General features: G+C 37.7%; 2 protein-coding genes across 5 annotated transcripts; one reads left to right on the plus strand and one right to left on the minus strand.

The window, feature by feature from the left end:
* Positions 1-922: 922 nt before the first annotated feature.
* On the minus strand, positions 923-9,502 carry Rexo5 (RNA exonuclease 5). The gene is made up of 13 exons (XM_022808146.2): positions 9,222-9,502; positions 8,323-8,543; positions 7,679-7,823; positions 7,275-7,413; positions 6,516-7,074; positions 5,962-6,128; positions 5,434-5,602; positions 4,994-5,173; positions 4,581-4,783; positions 4,245-4,333; positions 3,486-3,800; positions 2,198-3,031; positions 923-1,931 (listed from the first exon to the last, which is right to left on the minus strand). Exons 1-13 carry the CDS (start codon positions 9,338-9,340, stop codon positions 1,709-1,711), a joined length of 3,363 nt encoding a protein of 1,120 aa, XP_022663881.1. The 5' UTR covers positions 9,341-9,502; the 3' UTR covers positions 923-1,708.
* Positions 9,503-9,700: 198 nt separating this feature from the next.
* LOC111251509 (uncharacterized) lies at positions 9,701-14,031 on the plus strand. Of its 4 annotated transcripts, none has more exons than XM_022808149.2 (7): positions 9,701-9,844; positions 10,294-10,498; positions 10,954-11,154; positions 12,042-12,182; positions 12,519-12,628; positions 13,044-13,274; positions 13,646-14,031. In XM_022808149.2, exons 2-7 carry the CDS (start codon positions 10,345-10,347, stop codon positions 13,856-13,858), a joined length of 1,050 nt encoding a protein of 349 aa, XP_022663884.1. In that variant the 5' UTR covers positions 9,701-9,844; positions 10,294-10,344; the 3' UTR covers positions 13,859-14,031. The 4 variants fall into 4 exon arrangements, with proteins under 4 accessions (XP_022663884.1, XP_086845416.1, XP_022663882.1 ...); XM_022808147.2 differs by having other exon boundaries at positions 9,712-9,920; XM_022808148.2 differs by lacking the exon at positions 9,701-9,844 and adding an exon at positions 9,909-10,048.
* Positions 14,032-14,266: the final 235 nt, after the last annotated feature.

The raw sequence follows: 14,266 nt of genomic DNA on the forward strand, positions 1-14,266 counted from the left end.
GCAGCAGCGCAGTATAAGGTTGATGCGCTGCATTTAATTTGTCTTTTCGTAGTTTACCTTGGTGGTCACTGCAGGCTAGCTTGTGTTTTCCGCTAAATTATTAGAAGAATACAGATTTTTCCTTAACTACTAATTTAATATGGGGATTCTTAGACTACTTGAACCACTATGCACAGCAGCCCACAGTGATATATCTATCTTTGAACTGATTTGCATCCTAGTACTACTGTTTTTGAGTTACGTAAACATCAACATTAGACAGATATCAACATTATCATTCTAAAAGTTGTTTGCCTTAATAATTACGTTATCAAAAAAAGCCATTGTCTGCTGTAAGCAAATAAAAATCCATTTTGTATTTGCTCTTTGAATTATCAATAATTCATATTTCACGTACCTACAGTAACTTTAATTGCTTCGAGTCGCACAGCTGCAAAGATAGTTTTTTCGGAAATCATTGTGGGCGAGGTTCATTTGGGGTTTAAACAAATACCACAGTTGACTGACGTGAGTGAATACAGGCTTCTTGCGAGCTATTTGGTCTATCTCGAATAATTATATGCTCCGGTAAATAGTTCCGACCTATATAATTCGGCAGCTCTGCTCTCCGAATTAAAATAGTAGCACTTGATCCAAATACGAAAACATAACTTCTAGCCCAAGATTTGGAATTATCTACCTAACACGATAGACAACTTAGTGGATAGACGGTGGTCTATTAGAAATGAGAATATGCGGTGCTGCTTTGTGGAAAATATTTAATTACCCTAAACTCCTTTTCTATAATGTACCGAAGTTCTATCCGCCGGTGTTGTTGTGCTCGTCTTCTACTACTAAATGAATTTAACTAAAATGTTGAATCAGTGGCATATATTTAATTCTAGTCATTACGAGAACCGTTAGATATAGAAAACGTCTTCCATTCTACGATTGTTATCTTGACCGTCGCAACATTCTTTTATTGTTCAAGGTTGCTTTCGCAGTCAAATCATTACTTAAATGGTTGTATTTGTTCACTTAAAAAGAACGCCTAAATACTTCGGTTCGATGACGTAGTTGATAGAGGTCCTTAACACACAAGTAGAAACTGCGTACAGCTTTATATATCGACATCTATAGCATTTGCTAGGGCTACACTGCAATAATATCCCAATCACCAAAAGCAACATCATCATAATCATTACATACATTTCATTATGCTAGCAGACAGCAGGTGTTCGAGCGGATTAATTTACAAATATACACAATTATTTGTACATATTTTTCACAAATCAACTCTCAAAAAATTGAGAATTTTACTATTAGTGGCGTTAACCACCAAAAGAGCAATACTAGTAATAGGTTATCCCTCATTCATTCTTAGCCTATGGCCTTGTTACATTTATACACTTGTCACAGACACTCTTAACGATGCCTTCTGAAGCAAAATTTTTACGATGCCGAATAAAGACAAATGTGTGCGCGTCCTTGTGCAACTCAAAAATTTAACAGAGTAATTTAACCTATAATGTATATGTTTATGCGTCTATTTATATAGAATATTCTATCATATTCTACAACTAGGGCGGATCACAACTGAATCACAAGTAATTGAATTACCCTAGTCAGGAGAAAATACATAGCTAGTTTTTTTCGACAAAAGTCAATATGCCACACAAAAAACCCAAAACTTCAACTTCTCTCAAGGAGAGCCGTCTATATCTATAAGCTATCTTCTAATAGCGATCATGCCGAGACCGAGTCCAATTTGCTTGAAATGGTATGACCCTTCAAGGATGACCACAACAACTCCTCCCCTTTTGACGCTTTCCCAGACCTGGCAGAGTCCGGAATCAATGTCATCTTCATTTTCATGGACGTCATCGTAAAGAAGATGTGACACGACGAGGTCGTGTGTAGAAAGGCAGCGACGGGTCGTTCGAATTGTTGAGCTTTAACAGATAACGATAAAACGAAACCAACGAAGAAGGGTGTTATATTCTTACAACAAAAACTGGAGCTCCGGCTACAGACGGGATAGAAGGTTAAATACCAAAATGTAACATGCGCGTCCGCCAAGCTTATTGGATGAATTCGTGGTTCTCGTTCTCTATATAATGGTTTATTTTTTTTTTTCGTCTAATTCTGCTTCTGTGAACACAAAGCTGGCAAGAAATTTTTGAATCAATACGCTTGAAGAGATCATTATGCCTCATACCTGATAGATGAATCCTTTGGTGGAATTATGTTTACATCGTCGTAGTGAACATTTGCCACAGCCTCTTCCGCTACAACAACTGATTTCTTCTCGGCCATTTTCCAAGCAGAGAATATGTTTAGGTATAGTTTCTCTAGCGCTACGGTGCCAAATCCATATCCCCTCTTTCGTACAAATTCCTCATTTTTCCGTTGCACAAACAATTGATATTTTATAAACCGATGTAGGGCAGCCTCGTCAATAAACACTTCATCTATGTTGACATTTCCTTTAACTAAACGTCTTGCAAGAGTTTCATCATCCTGATGTTTTTTCTCTATGCGCATCTCCATTACGGCCTTCCGAGCAGTAGCCTCATTTCGTTCTAACTCTTTACGAAACTCCTCTTCTTGTTTTCGGATGATCTGTAAAGCACGATCACCTTCTTCTACCATCCTGAGAATATCGGCCTCATTTAGGTTTAGCTCTGCGTCCTTACTAATTTCATAATCGATAGCCATTGCTTCAATTTCATCATTGCTATCAATGTCTGATGCATTCTCTGTACCGATCGCATTTTTATTCGGATTCTCAGTCTTAAATAGAAAGCTGTCGTTTTGGAGTTCTTCGGAAGTCTTTTGTGCTTTTTCTTGAGCGATGATAGCCTTCTGAACTTGCTGAAGTTCATCACGCAAGCGATGCTTTTTATTATGTAACTGTTTTAACTTTGACTTCTGGTTAGGTAGGATAATTTTTATATGATTTTCTATTTCGTTGATTTTCGCTGTGATGAACCGTTCCTTAGCTAGCAACACAACGGCGGAGGTAGACTGTTTTCTTTCACTATTATCTCCACTGTAATTTCACACAATTGATAATAAAATCAGTGAGTGTTGAAGATGTTAATGATTGCATTCTAAAGGTATTTCAAAAAAAGTTTTGGATGGGTTAAGTTTTCTTTCATTATGAAATTGTTGATACTAGACATATGATTTTTTTATTTGATCCATGCTAAAAATACACATGAACTTCTGTATACAAGAAAATACATCAAACAGTATTAAAAGGGCTCAAATGACATCATTTTATAGATGGGCACGTGTTTTAATTTTAAAGTACATTTAATTTCTTTTGTCAATTTCCACGCTGTTCACTGCATACCCTTATTCGTATCCGCATTTTACAGCAATTCTGCTTGAGCAAAGGGCATTCGTCCAATTTTATTAAATCAAGAATAAGTACTAACTATCTGAAAAAATTAGTCACCTAATTTAGGTACTAAGAAAACAAAAGTCAAAGAAACTCTCACTGTTGGTCCAAAATATCCTTTTTTTGTCGCTCAAGTTTGTCAAATTTCTGTATCACAGCTACGCGGGCTTTCTCGGAGTAATTCTTCATTTTCTTGAGGGCTTTTAGCCTTCGTTGATGCTCGCGAAAGACTTTATATCCGACATCATCTTGCGAACGCATCGCGCGCTGAATTTCTCTTACGGCCATCTCCTGCCGTTTTCTTTCCTTGACTAGCCATCGAAGTTCCTCTTTTTTCTCAAGGTATGCATTGTTTTCTTCCGGAGTCATACCAATCAGTGCCATTGGGTCAACATCACGTTTGAATGCCTTTGGCCTGTGTAATTACCCATTACACATACATATTAAAAATCAAATTTTTATTATAAAGCTGTATGTGGTCGCGGCGACTATATAGCAATCGCGAAACAATTTTTTGAATAAAGGTAATTGTTTCGTAAATTTATTAAGCGTTTGCATCAGTCTATCCATAAAGCTTTTGTATGTTCGCAAATGGTTTTCAACTTAAGGAACATAGGGCACAAAATCAAACACAAAAAACCAAGGTTTTTATTCAGATTTATAATGTTATTTGCTTATAAAAATATGTATTAACCACAGATAAGCTCTTAAATGAATTGTCTAGTTTGGAGTCACTAGCGGAATACTGTTTCAATAAATGCGGAAAAGTACTAACAGTTTACCCGCACTTAGTTATGTGATACACAACAAGTTGGTGTTTCCAAGTGAAAATTAGCAACAGTTTAACACGCATTCTCACCTTCGAGCCGGGTTCCGCAGACATGTATTCTTGAAAGTCTGTGTGCGGCGTTCGTTACTTACGATATTCATCGCCTCGTTAAGTGCTTCCTATAAACAAACCAAAGTACCTACTTAAATACACACTGCAATCGCAAAAGATGGTTTAAGACATCATGATTATACAAAAGCATTAGATGATTGTTGGCATCTTCCCTTTTGTCTGCCTTTATCGCCACAAGGTGCTATAGAAATCTCAGCGCTTCTAAAATGAGTGTTACAGTGTCCTCGTTCTTAGGGGTAAGTTAAAAAGCTAGTGGACTTAATAACTGAAACTAAATTGAAAAGAAAGCCTCACCTTGTAATTAATGCCGTTCCACTCAAATGAAGGGTTCATATCGATGTCCCCAAAGGAGATGTCGTGTTGGAGTTTGAGTATGATAAGCCTTAGTGCTGCAAATGAGTCTTCAGCAGACGAGTGCCCAGCTGCCCCTGCGGATTGAATATCCTCGCCAAAGAACGTCTTCATAAGCACCTTTAGTTTCGACTTTTGGTGTCCACCTATATACAAACACGTAACAATGTAAGCCATCGTACTGTTTTTTTTTTGGGTAAAATCAGCATACCTAAAAATAGCGTGATATGTAATTGCACTTCGTATAGAGATGTAAAGAAGCTAGTGCATTTTATGTACGTGAGACCTATCTATATCCTTCAATGCACTATCACGGGTATTTATTCAGAAAGGAAACATGTTCACGTGAGACTTACCTTTGACGCTATAGCAAATCGACGTGTCGATACAATAAGGATGAGTGATACAGAGTGCCTTGAGGTCGGAATCAAGGGAGTGGCCGACGAGGATGGCATCTGGAGGAAGAAGTTCAGCAAGCTTTTTTACAACATCTTCCCGGGTCATGGTAACACCTTGCATCATTTCCGGTGTAATACCTGAAATTCCCCAAAGCGCATTTCACGACGAAGTATATCGATACTCCTTGTTAGAAATTCTCAGTGTTACCCATATGTTGACCTGCCAAAAATAAACGCAAAAAACAGTCTCGCGAAGCTGTGATCATTTTTAGAACTTGAAAAATACTCTATCGGGGAATGTTGTTTCTAATTAAATTCGATGGAACACTTATACACCGATAATTGAAAATCTTATTGGTGAATATTCTTCCACTTGGGGGGTTTGCCTGTATCCTCACCAGAGAACTGGGTAAGGTAGTTGATTATTCTGCCGCGTGGTTTCACGAGCTCGTCGAGAAGGACGATTCCATCCTCATCGACAACAGTAAGTCGAGTGAGTTCACTGATCATATTCATTGTGAGACACATTTCACAATCCACACCAAACATACGAGATTGCCGAGTCACCTGCATACCACGTAGTGCATTAACTTAAGCGCATTGCGTAAAGCATGGCTCATCTTTAGAAAGGCTAATTTATAGATGCTAAAAGTACGATGGCACTAGATTAACGTAAAAAATTTGATTGATCTACCTATTTCGAAAGTACTGTAAGTGTTCATTTGGGTGGTTTATGTACCGATCGCCTTTTTGTGTCTCTCGTATTTATTATTCAATAAATGTTTTAATATACCAATTGGAAACTACAGTATGTGGCTAGCGATGGTTCGAATTTCGTAATTCGTTGATTCAAAGTTACCCAGGTATTACTTACTATAAATGTGCCTAAAAGTTTCACATATCATTGTCACAATAATTCCTCTCACCGGGGCGTACTGTTTCCTTAACGAGGAGAACTCGAGATTAAATCCGTTCAGCTTCATATCAGTTAATGAAAGCATCAAATATCTGCGATCAAACATTTCCGGTTTCGACCTGTCTAGGTTTCCTGGGTTTAGCACTGTTCCCACTGGGATCAGTCCGTTCACTTCCTCTGCAAAGTATAAAATGTGTAGTTCTAAGCATATTACCACAAAAAAAACTGAAAAAAACCTTCATATTTGATAAGCGAAGACAAAAAGGTAATTAGTTCCGCTATTAGTGACAAGGGCTCCTGTAATCATGGTTAGAAACTGCTATTAATTCAAACCGTGTTTAGCTGAACAAACCTCTAAGGGACTAAACTAACGTTGTATTTCGATACGGCGTTCACCAACAAAAAAAAACTTAATTTCTCAAGTGTCTTTTTATGAACCCAATACGAAGTTTTTGTAAAGCTGTACGAGGCATTTTGAAGCAATCGAATCAAATTTATAGAAGTTTTGAAAAACTAGAGTGAGCAGTTTTAGAGGAAAGGAGTGCGCATATATAACTAACTTACTGGGCTTTGGTGCTCTAATAATGCGATTGAGATATTGAAGAAGGTCGTTTCGACCTTTGTATTTTTCCTGATTCTCAGCTGTGGTAAGCTGCCCGGAGTCCTGCTTGAATTGTTCCCACTCCTCTTTCGCCTTTTTGAACTCCATTTGCTTCTGGTCGAGTTGCTCTCGAGTGCGTTGTAGTTGTGCAGCAGATTTCGCATTACCGCCTTTGGAGTCCCCGCTTTGAAGTTTTCGGAGTTTGTATTCGAGGCTAACATGCTCCTGATTCAGACGTTCAAGCTTCTCCAATAGTACTTTTAAATCGGGTCTGCTAATCTTACTTAATGGAAAGCCTTCTTCGGTAAGGCTTTTGTCACCCGTTAGATCTTCGTTCTGCCTTACTTCACCATTAGTTCTGTTCGTGTGTTTTGACTCAGCGTACGGTAATGCGTGCCGCTTCTTTGGATGTAGCAATGTCCGTCCAATCTGACCTCCCTGAAGTTCGACGTTATAATTATGGCGTTGAGAGAAACGAAGAGCAAATTCCTTAATGTGCCTTTTGATATTCGTTTCCTCATCCTAAGAAAATAGGATAGATCAAACTTTTAGAATAATACAACATGTTGTAGAGTAATACACCAAACAAGGCATTTTTTGGGTAAAAATGTATTGTTTGGTGTCAAAGCTCGATTGGCACAAAATTTTTATGCGAGAACATTTTTGTCATAATATAATGAACTATGATAATAATAATATAATGAATATAAAGGTAATTTTACCTGAGCGACGTCGTCATTACTGGCATCGTCTGACGCTGAGTGTTCTTCAACGTTGTTGTCCACGGCGACGTCTTTAGTATTTAAGAATGAAGGATTTCGTTCTGTAGCTGGCTTGAGTTTACGTGTTCCACTGATTTCACTGTTTAAAAGTTATACATATCAAAGAAGTTAAATTTGAAGTTTTGTATTATTTGAACTTTGAACGTGATTCAAAGTACCGCCTTTTTCCAACCTGGGTTATGAACGTTACTTATTTGGCAATCCTTAACTATCTACCTTTTTTTCAAAATCTATACTAAGCAGCTACCAAATGTTTTACAGTTTTGTTGTGTGTGCTCAGTAGCCTAGCCGCGGGTACCATTTAATTTACTACATTTTTTAAATACGTTGAACAATATACCTACCTAACCAGTGTTTTAATGATTGTAGCATCCTTCGAAAACGAAAGCTCGACCTGACTTAGATCCGAGCCCGTGGTGTGGGCTAGAGCCAGCGACGGCTGCAGTACAACCGAAAATCCGTTTTCTGCTACGATCCGACGAAATGAGCCTGACAAACCCAAAATTACTATTGAATTACCAAATATTGTGTCATTTTCTAGTTGTAGTAAGACATGGAACAGAATGTGGACGTCTGATTAATCTCACTTGTCTTTGACAATTACGAACTTAGCCATGCTTAACATAGTGCTTTATTATAGTCTACTATTATTGGTTATATAATTCTTTCCTATTTCAACTGCGGTTGAAAATTGATACTACGCATGCATCAGTTCTAAAAGAAAAGCGCAATATATATATATATATATATATATATATATATATATATATAGTTAAGGTAATATATACTTAAATTCGAATATTTATAAGCAGTTGCGCAAAATCGAAGCCTCATATGATGAGCTACACCTACTGTAATAATTCTGAGTGTAAGCCAGTATGACGTTTCTATCAAATATGGTCGACCACTAACTAAGTCGGCCATATATCATACGAGCACAATTAAGAAAAAGTACGCAGTGGCGAAGAATACTAAAATCCACACTTACTAAGCATATTAGGCTTTTGGGATAAGTCAGTCATGGATATGTTTTCCACAACGACGACAAGAACCTGTGATGTCTTCTCGAGATTTGTCACGTTGAACGTTTCAGCACTCTTCGAGATGGGGAAACCAGATAATGAAAACAGGAGTGAGCCTAAGTTGGCCAGTGGTAGAGGATCCGGAAACGGGAAGGACAGTGATGATGTCTGTCGTTGCCATGATAAACTGCAGTCCAAATTGATATGGATATTAATATAAACAGCGTGGTATTTTTATTGCTCAAAGAGAAACTGTCCGCAACCATCTTCTCCTAAAATTTTTAGATATGTACAGGTAAAATCGGTTCGCAGAGCTACAATAGGATATAATTGAAATTAAAATCATAAGCATTATATATTTATATTGGTACCTTATATATATATATATATATATATATATATTATTAGAATTACGGACGGTCTTAAACCATATAAAACGTCCTCGACAGTAGTAATACGTGATATGATATCGTTATCATACACACGGTCGATTGCTCATTGTCTTCTGAATCAAAACATTCTCAGTGACAAGTAAATTTACACAGAGAACACAAAGAATATTACGTTTATGTTGAAAAGTGAACGTTTAATTTATACGAGATAGTGTGAGTGTATAGTTCAAAGGCGTGAGACTTACGGATGTTCAGGGTCCATGAAAGCAGAGGCCCGGGAAACGTGTTCATATTTTACTTTTTACCTATTTATAACCTGAATCAAGAAAGCCAAGTGTAATTTTGTGCGCAAACTGCACTCTTACCGTGACAGACTGAGATTCCAATTATCGCAACAAGAAATCTTTTTTACCTATCAAGAATGTGTCACTACACCTTTTTGTATTAAGCTGTAGAAACTTTTTTCTGCTCACCTAATTTGCGGTATATCCTGTGACACCAAGCCTCCATCGCGTTTGCTGTTCTCTTTAATAGAGTGTTTGTGGCGTTGCTGGGTTTCGGCAAGCGCCCGTTGGATCTTCGCCAGACTCATATTCACTTACATTTAGTTAGCGACCACAATTAAATTATTAACAATCAAGTAAAGAGTTTGACTAAATAATCACCAGCATCGATGACACTCAGTATTGCTATAGTGCACTAATGAAACGATTCGTTGCACATGCAGCCTAACCGTGTGCGCCGATGGCGAGCAGACACCCGTCAAAACAGATCACAATACCACAGCTTCAGTGTGCGCTTTGCGGTTGGTAAAAATTTCACACGTATGTGCACCTTAGTGTACTTTACTAGAACACATCTCATGTAATGAATATTCACATTCGCTTTTAACTAGGTAAATTCTTTCTATGCACTCGTATTTATCACCTACCCGGTCAGGATGATTTACCCAGCTAAAATAGCGGACAGTCAGTCCGCGCGGAGTGGATTGATGTTACACAGTATTCGAATGTGGCCGCTCTGTTATCAACGAGAACAGATTTCATGGTCAAGAATTTATTTGCATTGACGGAAAATTCATGACAAAATTCGAATGGTTCGTTGTGTCGTGTATACAGGCAGTGGGTAGATCATGCTGTAGAAGAATATCAGCCTTCTAGTATATTCGTTGGGTAGGTACTGTACCTTGGAATGAACCTTTTACTGTACTTCAAACAATATGGTGACTGCTACATATCAAAACAACGTAGGTCTGAAACCCAATGAGGTTTCAAGGCTCTTTCACAAAAAAGAAAATAAGGTAGGATGCATAGCCTCACACAGAGTATATTAACGTTCTCGAGCTTTCCAGTTTCACCAGATTTGCTCTCATATCTTGCAGCAACCGTTAGGCAATGTCTCTCGAACGCAAAGTATACGCCTTTGAAATATCTAATGAGAACTAGAGAAACTAGTACTTTTACAGGCTAGTACATCGTACCAATTTATTTTTGAAAAAAGCATTTTTATACGCATCTAAAAACTATGCATCATGTCAAATTTCAGACTCGCGTAAAGGATATCTAATAACTGACAGATGAGTCCTACGAATCAATAATGACTACAGAAGAGTCTTTGGAGCAACTCTTAGATTTAGGCCTTCCACCGAAACTTAATCAAGTCTCTGAGTGTCCTTTAGATGAGGATGATTTTGTCGCGTTCCGATCTCAGGGAGACCAGTGCCTTCACATTGCTGAAAAACTTCAGATTGGTATGACCAACTATTTTCTCAATAATATTACGTATTCTTTACTTGTGTTACGTTCTCAAATACTATACTTTTAGATTCCATGGTTTGTATTACCCTACTGAAAATCCCCTTAATGAAAAAGCTATTAGATTCTGCCTTTGTAGCTTTTTGACATATAACATACCCTAAAACACATAACCCTAAAAAACACGGTATCTGGTCGAGGTTGTCTTGTCTGGCTTTATATTTAAATAAATCCAATAATAGTCCAATAATTAACCAGATACTTGTTATGTGTTATTGCTTTGCACGGACAAGACAGGAACTCCAAACAGCTCTGTACAATTTTTATTATAATATCAAACAGCTCTGTGCAATTTTTACTATAATATTCAATGGGCAACCCGCTGATTCCAAGATACTCGTACATGTTGACAGGCCGTTCGTCTTTTCAATATGACTGATCGTCTTTGCAGAATCGATAACTATCGCGCAGTGGCCAGTCGCTGCTTTGCTGTTCGCTTACGAACATTCAAATGCACCATACGTGTCAACTCAAGCCAGAAAGATTTCGCTAAAACTCTTATCAACGCTAAAAGTACTAAAGGATGTGGTGGAACGAGTTTTTGAATTTCTGAAGCCAAGGCTTACACGGGAGAGCTGGAAATTCTATATTGGCAAGTTCATATTTTATCCTGAATTTCGTTGTTTTATCTTTTGAATCTATAAAATTAATTAATTGCACAGTAATTGGGAGTTCTATGCCCATTTTTTTGTTGACGCAGGGAACTTACCCAGTGTTTGTTTACTTCCACGTAACATTTAAAAGTGCCTTTAAAAACTGCTGTATTGTCGTTGCATGGTAAGAGGAATTTTAAGTTCGGTTTCCGAGACAGGATGTTTTAAGTACAAAGCCAATATTTTATACTCATTTCGCTTTTTCGCGAATTAAAAAGCAGCCCAGGCCATCTGAATTATGCATCTGGCCTAGCAGACTCTATATACAGGGCCGTTCGGGGGTAGTTCGTTAAATTCAAAGGTGGCATCTTGCTAAGAAATGCACACTTCCATCATGCATTTATCCGAAAAAAGATCGTGATTTGGGTTCTGGAACGATTTTGAAAGAAGGTGATCGATAATATCCCAATTGAAGCAATAGAAAAAGATGAATAAAACTTCTACAGACAAGGCAAAGTGATTTTTCTCTACAACGTGGCAAAAGACATTAGTCCAGCTTGAAATGGGTTGACTGCAAAGTTTTTTGTACTTATACTAATAATTTGATTTCGGTCTAACGGATTACCACGCTTCCCGATCTCTGGCAGATGAAATTCGTGATAGTACTTATAACAATTAGAATCGTCCCACTCACTGAGTGAACGAGTTTTTCAATATCGAGCCTGAAACTTTGTGACGAAAGATGTGAAAATTCGTTATTCGTTATTAAGATTTGAGTCGTGAGAACGTTGAGATTCTATTGAGTAAGTAACGAACAAATAACAACACAATATGATTTAAGCGTATCATTGATATACTGTTAATTTGATTCGACATATTTGTTTAGGTGAAAGGTACATTTTAATATCTGTATGCCAGCGTTTTCCGTTACCCGAAGCCCATCTTCCGCCAGTCCTCAACATCTGCGATTCCCACTTGCCTCAAAACAAATTAGTGGGTGCTCGATGTCTCGTACACCTCAGCAAGGGTAAATTAGTTTTTTCAATTGTAGTTAGGCTTAATTGGCAATAAAGCGTTATTGTTTGTTTGCTACAATCTGTAGTCGTTTTCAACAAAACGTCTCAGTGACTTCTAGAAGGGCGGTGCTTTACGCAATTTAAACGCGATGCTTCGATGACTAGGAGACATGAGTTGACGCTCACCACCCCAATTTGTTTCATCAAAAAAGAAAGTATAAATTTGCACTATTTGTCAGGGACATGGTTTATCCTTGTCTTACTATGACAATCTGCGAGAGAGGATCATGTATCAGAACGTGTCGAGGCAGGATTATTTGTATAGTCTTCTATGCGTTTTTTTCTAGAATTCACCCACGATAACAATAGAGGCGGCCGTGCAGATGTAGTTGTCGACGCATTATTGAGGCTAACATATGCTCACGATGATCTAAAGATTGTGGCGCTCGCCTACGAGGTACGTTGATAGACAGTAGTTATTTAGCCACTACAACAGCAGTACATGTAATATAGGCAGAGTCGTTCCTATTCATACATTACGATTATTCTTATTTTCGCATATGCTAGCACAAAAATGTTTTAATACGCGTATTCTTATTTTCAAATATGCTAGCACAAAAATGTTTTAATTCACGAATCAAGAAAAAAAACATAGGGAAAAACTGGCGTATTTTTTTGGTATATCAGTATCAAAAACTAAATTCTAAAGATAAGGTTGACTTACTTTTTACATACGTGCTTTACTGTGATTTACATCTTCGCTGTCCTTACAAAATGTCTTTGGAGGATGTCCATACGCATTCTTTGATAAATTTATAATGACAACTTGCTGACCCTGTGTACGGTAATATTGCTGTCCGCTCACTCTTCAGGGTCTAGAACTTTTGTTACTGAAGAGTGGTTCTTGTCATTTGCGAAGAAGTGAGATCTACCTTCATTTGCTGAGACAATGCGCCATGGCGTTCGCTATAGAGGAAAAAATACTACTTGGGCAAATTTTGATCCGATTTGTGGACGGCATGGGTCAAGCTGCCGGGGAATTTGCTCAAACGACCTTAGAAGTCGCTGAATTCTGGGCAGATGCTTCCGCTACACGAATATCGGTATGTAATACACTTTCCTGTATGTCCGCTACTCTCTACCATAAGTGATCCTCCATGAACGCTTTACAAAGATGTGAAAGATGCGGTACAAGAGAAATATTAGTACACCGGGGTTTCATTTCTAAGAGAGGGACCCGCATTACCGAGCGCCCACTGTAAATTGCGTAGATATATAGAAGCCGGGATTCCAAATTGGTAGAATTTAGTTTATGCTACTTATCAAATTCAATGTTTTTTGATATCTCAATAACGCATCTAACCAATACTAATGAAATAAATAGGACAGCTATATGTATCAAATCTATACCCAAGTAATATTGGTATGCAATGTGTCACTTTTGAAACACTTGAATGCTGTGTAACCTTTATAGGCGATGTGCCTGCTGCAAAGCGCCCTTTCTTGTGGAGCTGTTTCGACCAGTTGGGAACGCGTCGCGCGGATTCTTTTAAATAGCGCAATCCGGTGTACACAGAAGAATCATGAGGAGGTGCAAGCTATCTTTCTTTGCAGGCAAATCCTAAACAAAGTTCGGACGTATCCGGAATCACCTGAAGAGGTTGCTGTTTTTGATCTTCTTCGATAGTTTTAACATCAACTAAGTGTTTGACATGATTGTGTAATATCTGGCATTACAGAAACTGCAAGTGTCATTTGTAGCTGCAGTTATATACAATAACAACTAAAAAATTTAACTGTAATTATGAATTTAATTTACCGTAGACTTATATATGTAATAAATGCGCACTGTTCTGCTCACTGGTTTTTCCTTCAATGTCATTTTACTTGAATGTTATTAATTATAGTAACTGTTATTTGTCGCCTTGTCTTTTGATTAGCGGTCTATCAGCCTCTTACTAGCGGAATAAAATGGTAACAAACGCACTTCTTACGAACCTAACTCAATTATTAAATTGATAAATCTATATTGGGAGTACTAACAAATAAATTGAATGTCATATCAATACTCAAAATTATTACTAATTATCATTAT

This window comes from Varroa destructor, unplaced genomic scaffold, assembly GCF_002443255.2.
Source record: "Varroa destructor unplaced genomic scaffold, Vdes_3.0 BEIS01000005.1, whole genome shotgun sequence".
Lineage (NCBI taxonomy): Eukaryota > Metazoa > Arthropoda > Arachnida > Mesostigmata > Varroidae > Varroa > Varroa destructor.

Bases quoted from the DNA above. Each gene is read 5' to 3' on its own strand.
- LOC111251509 (XM_022808149.2), top strand. From the start codon at position 10,345: ATGACTACAGAAGAGTCTTTGGAGCAACTCTTAGATTTAGGCCTTCCA. The intron at 12,183-12,518 runs GTAAATTAGTTT...GTTTTTTTCTAG, and splicing joins TCTCGTACACCTCAGCAAGG to AATTCACCCACGATAACAAT. The intron at 12,629-13,043 runs GTACGTTGATAG...CTCACTCTTCAG, and splicing joins TTGTGGCGCTCGCCTACGAG to GGTCTAGAACTTTTGTTACT.
- Rexo5 (XM_022808146.2), bottom strand. From the start codon at position 9,340: ATGAGTCTGGCGAAGATCCAACGGGCGCTTGCCGAAACCCAGCAACGC. The intron at 7,824-8,322 runs GTAAGTGTGGAT...TGGGTTTGTCAG, and splicing joins CCAAAAGCCTAATATGCTTA to GCTCATTTCGTCGGATCGTA. The intron at 1,932-2,197 runs GTATGAGGCATA...TATCTGTTAAAG, and splicing joins CCAAAGGATTCATCTATCAG to CTCAACAATTCGAACGACCC.